Below are 20,838 nucleotides of genomic sequence, written 5' to 3'. Positions count from 1 at the left end.
ATTTTTTGACGCCTTATTATACTATGACCATTTTTGACCCCTTACTATACTAAGACATTTTTTGATGCCTTACTATACTACAAATTTTTTTGACCATTTTTGACCTCTTGCTATAACATTTTATGACATTTTTTTTAAAACCTTTTTTAGCCCTTTACTATACTATGACATTTTTTGACCATTTTTGACACGTAGTATACTATGACATTTTGTCATTTTTTTTACCATTTCTGACGCCTTACTATACTATGACATTTTTGACCTCTTGCTACGACATTTTATGACATTTTTTTTACCTCTCTTGACTCCTTCTTATGTTATGACATTTTTTGACCATTTTTGACCCCTTACTATACTATGACATTTTATGACGCCTTATTATACTATGACATTTTTTTGACCATTTTTGACTTCTTAGTATACTATGACACTTTTTGAAGCCTTACTATACTATGACATTTTTTGACCATTTTTCACACCTTACTATACTATGACATTTTATTACATTTTTTGACCATTTTTGACCCCTTAGTATACCATGACATTTTTTGACCATTTTTGACCCCTTACTATACCAAGACATTTTTTGATGCCTTACTATACTACAAATTTTTTGACCATTTTTGAACTCTTGCTATGACATTTTATGACATTTTATTTAACCTTTTTTTGACCCTTTGACCCTTTACTATACTAAGACATTTTTTGACCATTTTTGACCCCGTAGTATACTATGACATTTTTTGACCATTTCTGATGCCTTACTATACTATGACATTTTTTGACCCCTTACTGTACTACGAATTTTTTTGACCATTTTTGACCCCTTACTATACTATGACATCTTTTGATGCCTAAATATACTATGACATTTTTGACCATTTTTGAACCCTTGCTATACTATGACATTTTTTGACCATTTTTCACACCTTACTATACTATGACATTTTTTGAAGCCATACTATGACATTTCTTGACGCCTTACTACACTATGACATTTTATATTTTTTGACGCCTTATTATACTATGACATTTTATGAAATATTTTGACCATTTTTGACCCCCTTAGTATACTATGACATTTTTTGACACCTTACTATACTATGACATTTTATGACCATTTTTGACCCCTTACTATACTAAGACATTTTTTAATGCCTTACCATACTATGAATTTTTTTGACCATTTTTGACCTCTTGCTATGACATTTTATGACATTTTTTGATGCCTTACTGTACTATGACACTTTTTGAAGCCTTACTATAGTATGACATTTTATGACATTTTTTGACACCTTACTATACTATGACATTTTATGACCATTTTTGAAGCCTTACTATACTAAGACATTTTTTGATGCCTTACTATACTATGAATTTTTTTGATTATTTTTGACCTCTATGACAATTTATGACATTTTTTGACCATTTTTGACCCCTTAGTATACTATGACGTTTTTTTGATGCCTTACTATACTATAACATTTTTTGACCATTTTTGACCCCTTAGTATACCATGACATTTTTTGACGCCTTACTATAATATGACATTTTTTGATGCCTAAATATAGTATGACAATTTTGACCATTTTTGACCCCTTACTATACTATGACATTTCATGACATTTTTTGATGCCTTACTATACTATGATATTTTTTGATGTCTTACTGTACTATGACATTTTTGGACCATTTCTGACCTCTTGCTATGACATTTTATGACATTTTTTTAAAACCTTTTTTGGCCCTTTACTATACTATGACATTTTTTGACCATTTCTGACCCCGTAGTATACTATGACGTTTTTTGAACCCTTACTATACTATGACATTTTATTACATTTTTTGACCCCTTAGTATACCATGACATTCTTTGACGCCTTACTATACTATGACATTTTATGACATTTTTTGATGCCTTACTGTACTATGACACTTTTTGAAGCCTTACTATAGTATGACATTTTATGAAATTTGTTGACCCCTTAGTATACTATGACATTTTTTGACGCCTTACTATACTATGACATTTTATGACCATTTTTGACACCTTACTGTACTATGACACTTTTTGAAGCCTTACTATAGTATGACATTTTATGAAATTTTTTGACCATTTTTGACCCCCTTAGTATACTATGACATTTTTTGAAGCCTTACTATGACATTTCTTGACGCCTTACTATAGTATGACATTTTATATTTTTTGACGCCTTACTATACTACGAATTTTTTTGACCATTTTTGACCCCTTACTATACTATGACATTTTTTGATGCCTTACTATACTATGACATTTTTATGACATTTTTTTTAAAACCTTTTTTGGCCCTTTACTATACTATGACATTTTTTGACCATTTTTGACGCGTAGTATACTATGATATTTTGTCATTTTTTTTTTTACCATTTCTGACGCCTTACTATACTAAGACATTTTTTGACGCCTAAATATAGTATGACAATTTTGACCATTTTTGACCCCTTAATATACTATGACATTTCATGACATTTTTTGACGCCTTACTATACTACGAATTTTTTTGACCATTTTTGACCCCTTACTATACTATGACATTTTTTGACGCCTAAATATAGTATGACAATTTTGACCATTTTTGACCCCTTAATATACTATGACATTTCATGACATTTTTTGATGCCTTACTATACTATGATATTTTTTGATGTCTTACTGTACTATGACATTTTTGGACCATTTCTGACCTCTTGCTATGACATTTTATGACATTTTTTTAAAACCTTTTTTGGCCCTTTACTATACTATGACATTTTTTGACCATTTTTGACGCGTAGTATACTATGACATTTTGTCATTTTTTTTTTACCATTTCTGACGCCTTACAATACTAAGACATTTTTTGATGCCTTACTATACTACAATTTTTTTTGACCATTTTTGACCTCTTGCTATGACATTTTTTGACCTCTTTTGACTCCTTCTTATATTATGACATTTTTTGACCATTTTTGACCCCTTACTATACTATGACGTTTTTTGACCCCTTACTATACTATGACATTTTATTACATTTTTTGACCCCTTAGTATACTATGACATTCTTTGACGCCTTACTATACTATGACATTTTATGACATTTTTTGATGCCTTACTGTACTATGACACTTTTTGAAGCCTTACTATAGTATGACATTTTATGAAATTTTTTGACCATTTTTGACACCTTACTATACTATGACATTTTTTGAAGCCTTACTATGACATTTCTTGACGCCTTACTACACTATGACATTTTATATTTTTTGACGCCTTATTATACTATGACCATTTTTGACCCCTTACTATACTAAGACATCTTTTGATGCCTTACTATACTACAAATTTTTTTGACCATTTTTGACCTCTTGCTATAACATTTTATGACATTTTTTTTTAAAACCTTTTTAGCCCTTTATATCTATGACATTTTTTGACCATTTTTGACACGTAGTATATATGACATTTTGTCATTTTTTTTACCATTTCTGACGCCTTACTATACTATGACATTTTTGACCTCTTGCTATGACATTTTATGACGCCTTATTATACTATGACATTTTTTTGACCATTTTTGACTTCTTAGTATACTATGACACTTTTTGAAGCCTTACTATACTATGACGTTTTTGACCATTTTTGAACCCTTGCTATACTATAACATTTTTTGACCATTTTTCACACCTTACTATACTATGACATTTTATTACTTTTTGACATTTTGACCCCTTAGTATACCATGACATTTTTTGACCATTTTTGACCCCTTACTATACCAAGACAATTTTGATGCCTTACTATACTACAAATTTTTTGACCATTTTTGAACTCTTGCTATGACATTTTATGACATTTTATTTAACCTTTTTTTGACCTTTGACCCTTTACTATAAGACATTTTTTGACCATTTTTGACCCCGTAGTATACTATGACATTTTTTGACCATTTTCTGATGCCTTACTATACTATGACATTTTTGACCCCTTACTGTACTACGAATTTTTTGACCATTTTTGACCCCTTACTATACTATGACATCTTTTGATGCCTAAATATAGTATGACAATTTTGACCATTTTTGACCCCTTACTATACTATGACATTTCATGACATTTTTTGATGCCTTACTGTACTATGACATTTTTGACCATTTCTGACCTCTTGCTATGACATTTATGACATTTTTTTAACCTTTTTTGACCCCGTAGTATACTATGACATCTTTTGATGCCTAAATATACTATGACATTTTTTGACCATTTTGAACCCTTGCTATACTATGACATTTTTGACCATTTTTCACACCTTACTATACTATGACATTTTTTGAAGCCATACTATGACATTTCTTGACGCCTTACTACACTATGACATTTATATTTTTTTGACGCCTTATTATACTATGACATTTTATGAAATATTTTGACCATTTTTGACCCCCTTAGTATACTATGACATTTTTTGACACCTTACTATACTATGACATTTTTATGACCATTTTTGACCCCTTACTATACTAAGACATTTTTAATGCCTTACCATACTATGAATTTTTTTGACCATTTTTGACCTCTTGCTATGACATTTTATGACATTTTTTTGATGCCTTACTGTACTATGACACTTTTTGAAGCCTTACTATAGTATGACATTTTATGACATTTTTTGACACCTTACTATACTATGACATTTTATGACCATTTTTGAAGCCTTACTATAATGTGACATTTTTTGACCATTTTTGACGCCTTACTATACTAAGACATTTTTTTGATGCCTTACTATTACTATGAATTTTTTTGATTATTTTTGACCTCTATGACATTTATGACATTTTTGACCATTTTTGACCCCTTAGTATACTATGACGTTTTTTGATGCCTTACTATACTATAACATTTTTGACCATTTTTGACCCCTTAGTATACCATGACATTTTTTGACGCCTTACTATACTATGACATCTTTTGATGCCTAAATATACTATGACATTTTTGACCATTTTTGAACCTTGCTATACTATGACATTTTTGACCATTTTTTCACACCTTACTATACTATGACATTTTTTGAAGCCATACTATGACATTTCTTGACGCCTTACTACACTATGACATTTTATATTTTTTTTGACGCCTTATTATACTATGACATTTTATGAAATATTTTGACCATTTTTTGACCTCCTTAGTATACTATGACATTTTTTGACACCTTACTATACTATGACATTTTATGACCATTTTTGACCCCTTACTATACTAAGACATTTTTTAATGCCTTACCATACTATGAATTTTTTTGACCATTTTTGACCTCTTGCTATGACATTTTATGACATTTTTTGATGCCTTACTGTACTATGACACTTTTTGAAGCCTTACTATAGTATGACATTTTATTACATTTTTTGACACCTTACTATACTATGACATTTTATGACCATTTTTTGAAGCCTTACTATAATGTGACATTTTTTTGACCATTTTTGACGCCTTACTATACTAAGACATTTTTTGATGCCTTACTATACTATGAATTTTTTTGATTATTTTTGACCTCTATGACAATTTATGACATTTTTTGACCATTTTTGACCCCTTAGTATACTATGACGTTTTTTTGATGCCTTACTATACTATAACATTTTTTTGACCATTTTTGACCCCTTAGTATACCATGACATTTTTTGACGCCTTACTATACTATGACATTTTTTGATGCCTAAATATAGTATGACAATTTTGACCATTTTTGACCCCTTACTATACTATGACATTTCATGACATTTTTTTGATGCCTTACTATACTATGATATTTTTTGATGTCTTACTGTACTATGACATTTTTGGACCATTTCTGACCTCTTGCTATGACATTTTATGACATTTTTTTAAAACCTTTTTTGGCCCTTTACTATACTATGACATTTTTTGACCATTTCTGACCCCGTAGTATACTATGACGTTTTTTGAACCCTTACTATACTATGACATTTTTATTACATTTTTTGACCCCTTAGTATACCATGACATTCTTTGACGCCTTACTATACTATGACATTTTATGACATTTTTTGATGCCTTACTGTACTATGACACTTTTTGAAGCCTTACTATAGTATGACATTTTATGAAATTTGTTGACCCCTTAGTATACTATGACATTTTTTGAAGCCTTACTATGACATTTCTTGACGCCTTACTACACTATGACATTTTATATTTTTTGACGCCTTATTATACTATGACCATTTTTGACCATTTTTGACACCTTACTATAGTATGACATTTTTATGAAATTTTTTGACCATTTTTGACCCCCTTAGTATACTATGACATTTTTTGACCATTTTTGACACCTTACTATACTATGACATTTTTTGAAGCCTTACTATGACATTTCTTGACGCCTTATTATACTATGACCATTTTTGACACCTTACTGTACTATGACATTTTTTGACCATTTTTGACGCGTAGTATACTATGACATTTTGTCTTTTTTTTTTTTTTACCATTTCTGACGCCTTACTATACTAACAAATTTTTTTGACCTTTTTTGGCCCTTTACTATACTATGACCATTTTTGACCATTTTTGACCCCTTACTATACTAAGACATTTTTTGAGGCCTTACTATACTACAATTTTTTTTGACCATTTTTGACCTCTTGCTACGACATTTTTTGACATTTTTTGACCTCTTTTGACTCCTTCTTATATTATGACATTTTTTGACCATTTTTGACCCCTTACTATACTATGACATCCTTTGAATAGTATGACATTTTTTGACCATTTTTGACTTCTTAGTATACTATGACACTTTTTGAAGCCTTACTATACTATGACATTTTTTTGACCATTTTTGACCCCCTTAGTATACTATGACATTTTATGACATTTTTTGACCATTTTTGACCCCTTACTATACTATGACATTTTTTTGACCATTTTTGACCCCCTTAGTATACTATGACATTTTATGACATTTTTTGACCATTTTTGACCCCTTACTATACTATGACATTTTATGACGCCTTATTATACTGACATTTTTTTGACCATTTTTGACCCCTTACTATACTATAACATTTTTTGAACCCTTGCTAAACTATGACATTTTTTGACCATTTTTCACACCTTACTATACTATGACATTTTATTACATTTTTTGATGCCTTACTGTACTATGACACTTTTTGAAGCCTTACTATACTATGACGTTTTTGACCATTTTTGAACCCTTGCTATACTATGACATTTTTTGACCATTTTTCACACCTTACTATACTATGACATTTTATTACATTTTTTTTTACCATTTTTGACCCCTTAGTATACCATGACATTTTTTGACCATTTTTGACCCCTTACTATACCAAGACATTTTTTGATGCCTTACTATACTACAAATTTTTTTGACCATTTTTGAACTCTTGCTATGACATTTTATGACATTTTATTTAACCTTTTTTTGACCCTTTGACCCTTTACTATACTAAGACATTTTTTGACCATTTTTGACCCCGTAGTATACTATGACATTTTTTGACCATTTCTGATGCCTTACTATACTATGACATTTTTTGACCCCTTACTGTACTATGAATTTTTTTGACCATTTTTGACCCCTTACTATACTATGACATCTTTTGATGCCTAAATATACTATGACATTTTTGACCATTTTTGAACCCTTGCTATACTGACATTTTTTGACCATTTTTCACACCTTACTATACTATGACATTTTTTGAAGCCATACTATGACATTTCTTGACGCCTTACTACACTATGACATTTTATATTTTTTGACGCCTTATTATACTATGACATTTTATGACATTTTTTGATGCCTTACTGTACTATGACACTTTTTGAAGCCTTACTATAGTATGACATTTTATTACATTTTTTGACACCTTACTATACTATGACATTTTATGACCATTTTTGAAGCCTTACTATAATGTGACATTTTTTGACCATTTTTGACGCCTTACTATACTAAGACATTTTTTGATGCCTTACTATACTATGAATTTTTTTGATTATTTTTGACCTCTATGACAATTTATGACATTTTTTGACCATTTTTGACCCCTTAGTATACTATGACGTTTTTTTGATGCCTTACTATACTATAACATTTTTTGACCATTTTTGACCCCTTAGTATACCATGACATTTTTTGACGCCTTACTATACTATGACATTTTTTGATGCCTAAATATAGTATGACAATTTTGACCATTTTTGACCCCTTACTATACTATGACATTTCATGACATTTTTTGATGCCTTACTATACTATGATATTTTTTGATGTCTTACTGTACTATGACATTTTTGGACCATTTCTGACCTCTTGCTATGACATTTTATGACATTTTTTTAAAACCTTTTTTGGCCCTTTACTATACTATGACATTTTTTGACCATTTCTGACCCCGTAGTATACTATGACGTTTTTTGAACCCTTACTATACTATGACATTTTATTACATTTTTTGACCCCTTAGTATACCATGACATTCTTTGACGCCTTACTATACTATGACATTTTATGACATTTTTTGATGCCTTACTGTACTATGACACTTTTTGAAGCCTTACTATAGTATGACATTTTATGAAATTTGTTGACCCCTTAGTATACTATGACATTTTTTGAAGCCTTACTATGACATTTCTTGACGCCTTACTACACTATGACATTTTATATTTTTTGACGCCTTATTATACTATGACCATTTTTGACCATTTTTGACACCTTACTATAGTATGACATTTTATGAAATTTTTTGACCATTTTTGACCCCCTTAGTATACTATGACATTTTTTGACCATTTTTGACACCTTACTATACTATGACATTTTTTGAAGCCTTACTATGACATTTCTTGACGCCTTATTATACTATGACCATTTTTGACACCTTACTATACTATGACATTTTTTGATGTCTAAATATATTATGACATTTTTTGACCATTTTTGACCCCTTAGTGTACTATGACGTTTTTTGATGCCTTACTATACTATGACATTTTATTACATTTTTTGACCATTTTTGACCCCTTAGTATACCATGACATTTTTTGACGCCTTACTATACTATGACATTTTATGACCATTTTTGAAGCCTTACTATACTGTGACATTTTTTTGACCATTTTTGACCCCTTACGATACTAAGACATTTTTTGATGCCTTACTATACTACAAATTTTTTGACCATTTTTGACCTCTTGCTATGACATTTTCTGACATTTTTTTTAACCTTTTTTGACCCTTTATTATACTAAGACATTTTTTGACCCCGTAGTATACTATGACATTTTATGACATTTTTTGACCATTTCTGATGCCTTACTATACTACGAATTTTTTTGACCATTTTTGACCCCATCTTTTGATGCCTAAATATACTATGACATTTTTGACCATTTTTGAACCCTTGCTATACTATGACATTTTTTGACAATTTTTCACACCTTACTATACTATGACATTTTTTGACACCTTACTATACTATGACATTTTATGACCATTTTTGACACCTTACTATACTATGACATTTTTTGAAGCCTTACTATGACATTTCTTGACGCCTTACTACACGATGACATTTTATATTTTTTGACGCCTTATTATACTATGACATTTTTTGACCATTTTTGACGCCTTACTATGACATTTTTTGACCATTTTTGACCCCTTACTATACTAAGACATTTTTTGATGCCTTACTATACTATGAATTTTTTTGACCATTTTTGACCTCTTGCTATGACATTTTATGACATTTTTTAAACCTTTTTTGGCCCTTTACCATACTATGACATTTTTTGACTATTTTTGAGGCATAGTATACTATGACATTTTATGTCATTTTTTTTACCATTTCTGACGTCTTACTATACTAAGACATTTTTTGATGCCTTACTATACTACAATTTTTTTGACCATTTTTGACCTCTTGCTACGACATTTTATGACATTTTTTGACCTCTTTTGACTCCTTCTTATATTATGACATTTTTTGACCATTTTTGACCCCTTACTATACTATGACATTTTATTACATTTTTGACCCCTTACTATAACATTTTTTTGACCATTTTTGACCCCTTACTATACTATAACATTTTTTGAACCCTTGCTAAACTGACATTTTTTGACCATTTTTCACACCTTACTATACTATGACATTTTATGACATTTTTTGATGCCTTACTGTACTATGACACTTTTTGAAGCCTTACTATAGTATGACATTTTATGACATTTTTTGATGCCTTACTATACTATGACATTTTTGACCATTTTTGAACCCTTGCTGTAGTATGACATTTTTTGACAATTTTTCACACCTTACTATACTATGACATTTTATTACATTTTTTGACCATTTTTGACCCCTTACTATGACATTTTTTTGACCATTTTTGACCCCTTGCTAAACTATGACATTTTTTGACCATTTTTCACACCTTACTATACTATGACATTTTATTACATTTTTTGATGCCTTACTGTACTATGACACTTTTTGAAGCCTTACTATGGTATGACATTTTATGACATTTTTTGATGCCTTACTGTACTATTACTCTTTTTGAAACCTTACTATAGTATGACATTTTATGACCATTTTTGAAGCCTTACTACAATGTGACATTTTTTGACCATTTTTTACGCCTTACTATACTATGACATTTTTGACCATTTTTGACCCCGTAGTATACTATGACATTTTTTGACCATTTCTGATCTCTTGCTATGACATTTTATGACATTTTTTTTTAACCTTTTTTGACCCTTTACTATACTATGACTTTTTTTGACCATTTTTGACCCCGTAGTATACTATGACATTTTTTGACCATTTCTGATGCCTTACTATACTATGACATTTTTTGACCCCTTACTGTATTATGAAATTTTTTGAAGCCTTACTATGACATTTCTTGACGCCTTACTACACTATGACATTTTATATTTTTTGATGCCTTATTATACTATGACATTTTATGAAATATTTTGACCATTTTTGACCCCCTTAGTATACTATGACATTTCTTGACGCCTTACTACACTGACATTTTATATTTTTTGATGCCTTATTATACTATGACATTTTATGAAATATTTTGACCATTTTTGACCCCCTTAGTATACTATGACATTTCTTGACGCCTTACTACACTATGACATTTTATATTTTTTGACGCCTTATTATACTATGACATTTTTTGACCATTTTTGACGCCTTACTATGACATTTTTTGACCATTTTTAACCCCTTACTATACTATGAATTTTTTTGATCATTTTTGACCTCTTACTATGACATTTTATTAAATTTTTTGATGCTATACTATACTATGACATTTTTTGACCATTTTTGACGCGTAGTATACTATGACATTTTATGTCATTTTTTTTTACCATTTCTGACGCCTTACTATACTATGACATCTTTTGAATAGTATGACATTTTTTGACCATTTTTGACTTCTTAGTATACTATGACACTTTTTAAAGCCTTACTATAGTATGACGTTTTTTGATGCCTTACTATACTATGACATTTTTGACCATCTTTGAACCCTTGCTATACTATGACATTTTTTGACCATTTTTCACACCTTACTATACTATGACATTTTATTACATTTTTTGACCATTTTTGACCCCTTAGTATACCATGACATTTTTTGACGCCTTACTATACTATGACATTTCTTGACGCCTTACTACACTATGACATTTTATATTTTTTGATGCCTTATTATACTATGACATTTTATGAAATATTTTGACCATTTTTGACCCCCTTAGTATACTATGACATTTCTTGACGCCTTACTACACTATGACATTTTATATTTTTTGATGCCTTATTATACTATGACATTTTATGAAATATTTTGACCATTTTTGACCCCCTTAGTATACTATGACATTTCTTGACGCCTTACTACACTATGACATTTTATATTTTTTGACGCCTTATTATACTATGACATTTTTTGACCATTTTTGACGCCTTACTATGACATTTTTTGACCATTTTTAACCCCTTACTATACTATGAATTTTTTTGATCATTTTTGACCTCTTACTATGACATTTTATTAAATTTTTTGATGCTATACTATACTATGACATTTTTTGACCATTTTTGACGCGTAGTATACTATGACATTTTATGTCATTTTTTTTTACCATTTCTGACGCCTTACTATACTATGACATCTTTTGAATAGTATGACATTTTTTGACCATTTTTGACTTCTTAGTATACTATGACACTTTTTAAAGCCTTACTATAGTATGACGTTTTTTGATGCCTTACTATACTATGACATTTTTGACCATCTTTGAACCCTTGCTATACTATGACATTTTTTGACCATTTTTCACACCTTACTATACTATGACATTTTATTACATTTTTTGACCATTTTTGACCCCTTAGTATACCATGACATTTTTTGACGCCTTACTATACTATGACATTTCTTGACGCCTTACTACACTATGACATTTTATATTTTTTGATGCCTTATTATACTATGACATTTTATGAAATATTTTGACCATTTTTGACCCCCTTAGTATACTATGACATTTCTTGACGCCTTACTACACTATGACATTTTATATTTTTTGATGCCTTATTATACTATGACATTTTATGAAATATTTTGACCATTTTTGACCCCCTTAGTATACTATGACATTTCTTGACGCCTTACTACACTATGACATTTTATATTTTTTGACGCCTTATTATACTATGACATTTTTTGACCATTTTTGACGCCTTACTATGACATTTTTTGACCATTTTTAACCCCTTACTATACTATGAATTTTTTTGATCATTTTTGACCTCTTACTATGACATTTTATTAAATTTTTTGATGCTATACTATACTATGACATTTTTTGACCATTTTTGACGCGTAGTATACTATGACATTTTATGTCATTTTTTTTTACCATTTCTGACGCCTTACTATACTATGACATCTTTTGAATAGTATGACATTTTTTGACCATTTTTGACTTCTTAGTATACTATGACACTTTTTAAAGCCTTACTATAGTATGACGTTTTTTGATGCCTTACTATACTATGACATTTTTGACCATCTTTGAACCCTTGCTATACTATGACATTTTTTGACCATTTTTCACACCTTACTATACTATGACATTTTATTACATTTTTTGACCATTTTTGACCCCTTAGTATACCATGACATTTTTTGACGCCTTACTATACTATGACATTTTTTGATGCCTAAATATAGTATGACAATTTTGACCATTTTTGACCCCTTACTATACTATGACATTTCATGACATTTTTTGATGCCTTACTATACTATGATATTTTTTGATGTCTTACTGTACTATGACATTTTTGGACCATTTCTGACGCCTTACTACACTATGACATTATATGACATTTTTTGACCATTTTTGATGCCTTACTATACTATGACATTTTTAACGCCTTACTATACTATGACATTTTTTGATATGATAATTTTTGAAAATTTTCAATGCCTTATTATATTATGACATTGGTGGTTTTCGATACCTTACAATAACATGTTTTGGCATTTTTTGATACCTTAGTATACTATGACAGTTTTTGGCAAATTTTTTGCCTCTCTATATTATTAACGGCTTTTGTTAACTTATCATCATTATCATACTATGACATGGTTTGACATTTTTTTCTACATTCATGTGTTTTACTATGTTATGCGTTATTTTTTAAATTTTGATCACTTACCAAGTAATGTTTTTGGTTCAGTTTTTGATACCTTACTATACTGTTACATTTTCATCTTTATTTTAGATTACTATTACTTCTGCATCACTTTTATATTACAGAATACTTTTAATATAACCTTTGATATTAAATAACTTTTATCATTACATATTACTATATACCAGTATAAATTTACAGATAACTTTTACTGATGTAAACTACATTGAATGCTGCAAACTACTTTTGTACTAGATTAGTTTGATTATTAGATTTTAATAACTGAATAAACTGTTTGTTGATAAGAGGTTTCATGGATCTATTTTTTTCACAGAAACAAAAATGTTTTCTTACCTTCACCTTTGGTGGATTTTGTTCCGTGAATTCAGCTGAAAACACACAGAATGTTTGTTTAATACCAGGTTTATCAAAACACAACATAAAAAAAAATAATAATAATAAGGCCTAACTGGTTATTATCTTTCCAATACCTCACAGTAACAGTGATTTTATCCTTAAAAGTCCTCCTTATCTTTGGACTGTTCATACTTAAACTGTCTAAATGAACTTCATTAATGGATTAAGTTTATTTTCTGACAAATTATGAACTATTCAGACTGAAGATCAAACACTGAGCGTAAACAATTTAATGTTAGTTCTCTGTGTTGGAGAGTTGATGTAAAGCTGTTTGTGAATTACCTGGAGGCCTCTGTCTTGGTCTGAAAGAACTTCTTCATTGTATAAAGACTCTCTGTGATCTTGGACTACGTCTCTGTGATCGCGGACAATGTCTCTGAGATTATGGACAATGTCTCTGCGATCATGGACTATGTCTTTGTGATCGTGGACGATGTCTCTGAGATCATAGACGGTGTCTCTGTGGTCATTGACAATGTCCCTGATCGCGGGCAATGCCGTCAAATCGGTGACCCCCGTCTCCGCCGATTCTATCGCAAGGTCTCTACGAAGCATGGACAATGTCTCTGATCACGGACAACGTCTCTCTCGTCTTTGACAAGGTCTCTGCGATCATGGACAAAGTCTCTGATCGTGGACGATGTCTCCCTCATCCTCAACAATGTCTCTCCGATCATGGACCATGTCTCTGCGATCGTGGATGATGTTGTGGACAAAGTGGTGACACCTGGAGGGAATCAAAGAGAAACATACAAAGGAAAACGATCAATACACTACTACCTATTCCTCAGCAACAGTTTAATCATGAAAACACAGATAAATATTCAACATTACAGCTGAACCCGAAGATTTAACATTTTCTGACCATTTCTGACACCTTACTATACTATGAGATCTTTTGATCATTTTTGCCACTTACGATACTATGACATTTTTTGACCATTTTTGATGCCTTACTGTACTATGACATTTTCTGATGCCTTATTATACTATGACGTTTTTTGAACATTTTTGATGCCTTACTAAACAGTGCTCTGTGTTGGACAGTTGATGTAAAGCTGTTTGTGAATTACCTGGAGGCCTCTGTCTTGGTCTGAAAGAACTTCTTCATTGTACAAAGACTCTCTGTGATCTTGGACTACATCTCTGTGATCGTGGACTACGTCTCTGTGATCGCGGACAATGTCTCTGAGATTATGGACAATGTCTCTGCGATCATGGACTATGTCTTTGTGATCGTGGACGATGTCTCTGAGATCATAGACGGTGTCTCTGTGGTCATCGACAATGTCCCTGATCGCGGGCAATGCCGTCAAATCGGTGACCCCCGTCTCCGCCGATTCTATCGCAAGGTCTCTACGAAGCATGGACAATGTCTCTGATCACGGACAACGTCTCTCTCGTCTTTGACAAGGTCTCTGCGATCATGGACAATGTCTCTGATCGTGGACGATGTCTCCCTCATCCTCAACAATGTCTCTCCGATCATGGACCATGTCTCTGCGATCGTGGATGATGATGTGGACAAAGTGGTGACACCTGGAGGGAATCAAAGAGAAACATACAAAGGAAAATGATCAATACACTACTACCTATTCCTCAGCAACAGTTTAATCATGAAAACACAGATAAATATTCAACATTACAGCTGAATCCGAACATTTAACATTTTCTGACCATTTCTGACACCTTACTATACTATGAGATTTTTTGACCATTTCTGACTCCTTACTATACTATGTCATTTTTTCACACCTTATTATACTATCACATTTTTTGATCATTTTTGACACCTTTCAATACTATGACATTTTTTGACCATTTTTGATGCCTTAATATGACATTTTTTGATTTTTTGACGCCTTACTGTACTATGACATTTTTTGATGCCTTATTATACTATGACGTTTTTTGAACATTTTTGATGCCTTACTAAACAGTGCTCTGTGTTGGACAGTTGATGTAAAGCTGTTTGTGAATTACCTGGAGGCCTCTGTCTTGGTCTGAAAGAACTTCTTCATTGTATAAAGACTCTCTGTGATCTTGGACTACGTCTCTGTGATCGCGGACAATGTCTCTGAGATTATGGACAATGTCTCTGCGATCATGGACTATGTCTTTGTGATCGTGGACGATGTCTCTGAGATCATAGACGGTGTCTCTGTGGTCATCGACAATGTCCCTGATCGCGGGCAATGCCGTCAAATCGGTGACCCCCGTCTCCGCCGATTCTATCGCAAGGTCTCTACGAAGCATGAACAATGTCTCTGATCACGGACAACGTCTCTCTCGTCTTTGACAAGGTCTCTGCGATCATGGACAATGTCTCTGATCGTGGACAATGTCTCCCTCATCCTCAACAATGTCTCTCCGATCATGGACCATGTCTCTGCGATCGTGGATGATGTTGTGGACAAAGTGGTGACACCTGGAGGGAATCAAAGAGAAACATACAAAGGAAAATGATCAATACACTACTACCTATTCCTCAGCAATAGTTTTACCATGAAAATACAGAAATCTATTCAACATTACAACTGAAACTGAACATTTAACAAAACATTTTTATACGCGAGCCTGTGAATATTTTCATTCATCCAGGTCATAGTTATCTCAAGGAAATTTAAATCGAACACAACTGGACTTAGTTGTAGTCTAGGAAGACATGGGGCACTAACGAAGTCGAAACTAACTTTTCTACCAACGACTGTCACCCTAACGACTGTTGTTGGCACATGGAGCACAAAGGATCCATGACATCATCAGTCTTGTGAAAGCCCTCACAGAGGTTAAATGCCTGGGTCTCCACACCAAAGTTTAGTTGGACCAGTCCCAGCCTGATCAGATGCGTGCAGGAACTGAAGAAGCCTCTTGGATAGGGGTGAAACGTCTTCCTAGACTAGACTAAGTCCAGTTGCGCTCGATTTAAATTTCCTTGAGATAACATTTTTATACCCAACTATAGTATGGTATTTTTGACATGTTTATGCCTTACTGTGCTTTGACATTTTTGACCACGTTCTATACGGTGACATTTTTAATGTCTTACTATAACATGATATTTTTCCTTCTATTTTGGATTCTTCTTACTTCTGCATTGCTTTTATATTACATCTTATTTTTACTGTTTAAAAACTCACTAGACTTTGCACATGCATCAGACCTGTGTCAGACCTATTTTAGGGGTCTCATGCATGGGTTATCAAAAGCTTGAGTTTTCGGCAAAAGCAGCCAGGTACAGACGCAATATAATACAAAATGACCACAAATACACACAAAACGATGACAACATGATAGACCGCTATAAACTGAGTTAAAATGACCAGGATGGAACACAAAGTTACCAAGAGATGCAAAATATCGGTAAAGTGATTGTAAACAATTACAACAGGGATTTAAACAGACTATGAAGAGCTCGTTGTGTTTTTACCCGTCCATGTTGGGGGTCCACAACTCATGCCAGGGACACCTCAGTCAGGGAAACACAAACGCACTCTTACCCACGCAATATAAACGGCTGAAATGGATTTAAGCGATATCATTACACGGTAATGCTAATGCTAATGCTACCCGCTAACTGCCTTACCTTCGTGCCACAGGTGTGTTCAGCGTCCAGCCTCACTCGTGTTCGACAAAAAGCAGCTCCAAGGCTTGTTTTAGCTTCCAGGCTTCGATAATTAAGTTTTCTAACAGTACTGACAAACCGAGGCAACGGCTCAAGTGTTGGTTTTAATCAGTTTTTTTGACTTTGTTTCTCCGCCTCTGAGCTCCTTCTATCAAGTCGAGTCACAGTGGAATAACACTTTCCTCCCCTTATCACTCTCTCCCATTTTAAGATGCGTTAAGCACTGATGTTCACTTTCCCTTTCTTCCAAACTGAATCATCATTTCATTTATTTCCTGCGTGAACTTCCTACAGAGTTGCTCACCTGGCGCATACGCCGCAAAATGTCTGTCTTCCGGGTTTATTTCCGCGTAATTCGGCCCACTGAATATGCGCAGTAGTGTTATTCTCGTCATGCCTCTGGGTTACGAGAGCGAGTGAATCGCGTCCTGGCTATGTCCTGGCCCTGGCGCGGCTCGTTCGTGAGTGCTATTCTAGCGGACTTCATGGATGTATAATAAAACTTAAACGTGACTAGCCTGGCTTTAAACCATGGATATCTTTGTGCATATGACAACAGCAACCAACAATGAATGGATCCATAAAATAAGAGAGTATTAAACGCTGAAATCGTTAATACTTTTTTTTTACTTTTAAACTACTGCCATTAATTACGTTAACGTGTAAGACATTCTTTGTTTGGATAATCTATTAAAATTAGTTTTCTAAACTTATAAAGTTTTGATTTGAGGGGGCAAGACATTTGTTGGGGGGCTCTTGCCCCTGCATAGATCCGGCCCCGGTTGAAATAATAATGATAATAATGAGGCACTGAGACGAACATTGATTATTAAGATATTTGCCAGTCACCTTGCTGTCAATTGACTAAATGTTTCAGTTCTACATTTTAAAATTACATTTCTTCTGTGAACATTTCAGATAGAAATTTCGACCTCACTGGAGTCCTTAAGAAAAAAACTCAGAATACTTAACAAGACAAAAGAACACTGGGAGGAAACAAAAACCTACATACAGGTAAAAAAAAAAAAAAAAAGAAAAAAAAAAAAGAAAAAACACATTGTGTCCATCATTCTGGACATATTCTGGACATATCTGCTGTGTTGTACCTCTACTCACACTTTCAGTATTTATGGAGGTTTTGTGCTCAGAGTGTGATTTGAATCCACTCAACACAGCACACATTCCTTTTGTGGTACTGCAATAAATAACCTTACTCAATTTTACAGACTCAAGCACAACAAAATGAGAATGCAATTAAGGAGGAGTTTCAGAAGCTGCACCTGTTCCTTTGGGAGGAGGAAAGCACTAGATTGAAGGTGCTCAAACAGGAAGAGGAAGTTAAGACCCAGGTGATGTGTGAAAAGCTGAAAAACATCAAAGACCAGATCAAAACCCTCTCCTCCACCATCAGTGATATTGAGACTGCCCTCAGAGCAAAGGATTTACCATTTTTACAGGTACTTTTACAGCTATTATTCACACAACATTATGGCTATTTCTTTAAGCCTTGGTGAAGAGAAATGCCTTAACACTAATTCCAAACCACAACCTTTTTTGAATGGACAGTGTTTTACTCCTGGGCAGCTCTTCCTCAGGTCTAGATGTTAAAATTGGTCACCATATCAACATATGTATACAAATAGGCTTGACGACAGGTGTGGTAAATAATCCAGCCCTTCCAGGCTGATTAGCATCTCCATCTGCACTGTTATACTATAAGGTGTTCCGATTATTTTGTCTATCCAATTCAAATCAATGAGGATATTCCAAACAACAGACACGTCATTTATGCTGACTTTCAGAAGCCGTGCACTTTCATATGATGTACATATAATTATGCTGCTAGTTTCTTCAAGCCAACACCTCATTAATTACATGTATTTCTCCACTTTCTTTCTTCAACTACAGGACTACAAGCAGACAAAGAAAAGGTATGCATTACCCACTATCTGCTAAAATTAGCTCTAACTCCATGTCTCCACTAGACAGTCATCAATTATTGCAATCATTTCAATACGTTTTAGAGTCAAATGCACCCTTCAAGAGCCCGAGTGTGTCAGAGACATCCTGATAAACTCTGCAAAGCATCTGGGATCACTCAAGTTTGAAATTTGGAAGAAGATGGCCAATATTGTCAAATATGGTGGGTGAACAGACAATGGCCTGGTTGCCTGAGTGTTAAAGTTTACTGTTAAGGAATTATTTTTAATCTACTTGACTTTGTTTACACTTTCAGTTCCCGTCACTCTGGACCCAAACACAGCCCATTCCAATTTAAAGTTCTCTGAGGAGCTGACCAGTGTGCAATACAGCAGTAAGCAGCTCCTACCTGACAACCCTGAACGCTGCACCAGCCGTTTGAGTGTGCTGGGAGCAACTGGCTTCACATCTGGAAAGCACAGCTGGACCGTAGAGGTGGGCCAAAGCAAAAACTGGTACATCGGAGTGGCCCGAGAGTCCATCCAAAGGAAGAGCACCATCTTCCTCAACCCTGCCGAGGGTTTCTGGGTGATTGGCTTGTGCAATGGAGATTCCTACTGGGCTCAGACCTCACCTCGCACCAAGCTCATGTTGAAGCAGAAGCCTGAGAGGATTACTGTAGAGCTGGACTGTGACAAAGGAAAGGTAGTGTTCATCAGCGCTGCTGATTTAATAACAATACACACATTCAAGGACAGATTTACAGAGAAGATTTTCCCCTTTCTCTCCCCTGGATTGTATGAGGGGGGAAAGATCTCCAGCTCACTGAAAATCTGTCCTCTGACCATTACAGTGAATGTAGAATAAACCTTTATAGAGCAGATGCATCTCTCCATAGATAAAGAGGACTCTGTGTTTCATATTAAGAGGGTGTTATAGCTTTTAAGACTAGGTACATTATTTAAATATTGAGGAATCCATGATTCATATATGACTTTCAATGGCAAACTGTACAATACCATGCTGTATCCAATGAAAGTCAGAGTAGCAAA

The 20,838-nt window shown here is 33.1% G+C and overlaps 1 protein-coding gene across 1 annotated transcript in view; it reads left to right on the top strand.

Moving 5' to 3' along the window:
* Nucleotides 1–20,739, top strand: part of LOC108886664 (zinc-binding protein A33) — a 30,738-nt gene extending 9,999 nt beyond the window's left edge. The window contains exons 2-6 of the mRNA XM_018681640.2: nucleotides 18,785–18,880; nucleotides 19,093–19,323; nucleotides 19,775–19,797; nucleotides 19,891–20,009; nucleotides 20,103–20,739. Coding sequence (XP_018537156.1) covers nucleotides 18,785–18,880; nucleotides 19,093–19,323; nucleotides 19,775–19,797; nucleotides 19,891–20,009; nucleotides 20,103–20,653 — 1,020 coding nt within the window. The 3' untranslated portion in view covers nucleotides 20,654–20,739. The remainder of the gene's footprint in view (nucleotides 1–18,784; nucleotides 18,881–19,092; nucleotides 19,324–19,774; nucleotides 19,798–19,890; nucleotides 20,010–20,102) is intronic.
* Nucleotides 20,740–20,838: the final 99 nt, after the last annotated feature.

Source organism: Lates calcarifer, linkage group LG10, assembly GCF_001640805.2.
Source record: "Lates calcarifer isolate ASB-BC8 linkage group LG10, TLL_Latcal_v3, whole genome shotgun sequence".
In the NCBI taxonomy this organism is placed as follows: Eukaryota; Metazoa; Chordata; class Actinopteri; family Centropomidae; genus Lates; species Lates calcarifer.
The sequence above is the reverse complement of the archived record's forward strand: the minus strand, read 5'-3'. Positions and strand labels throughout refer to the sequence as shown.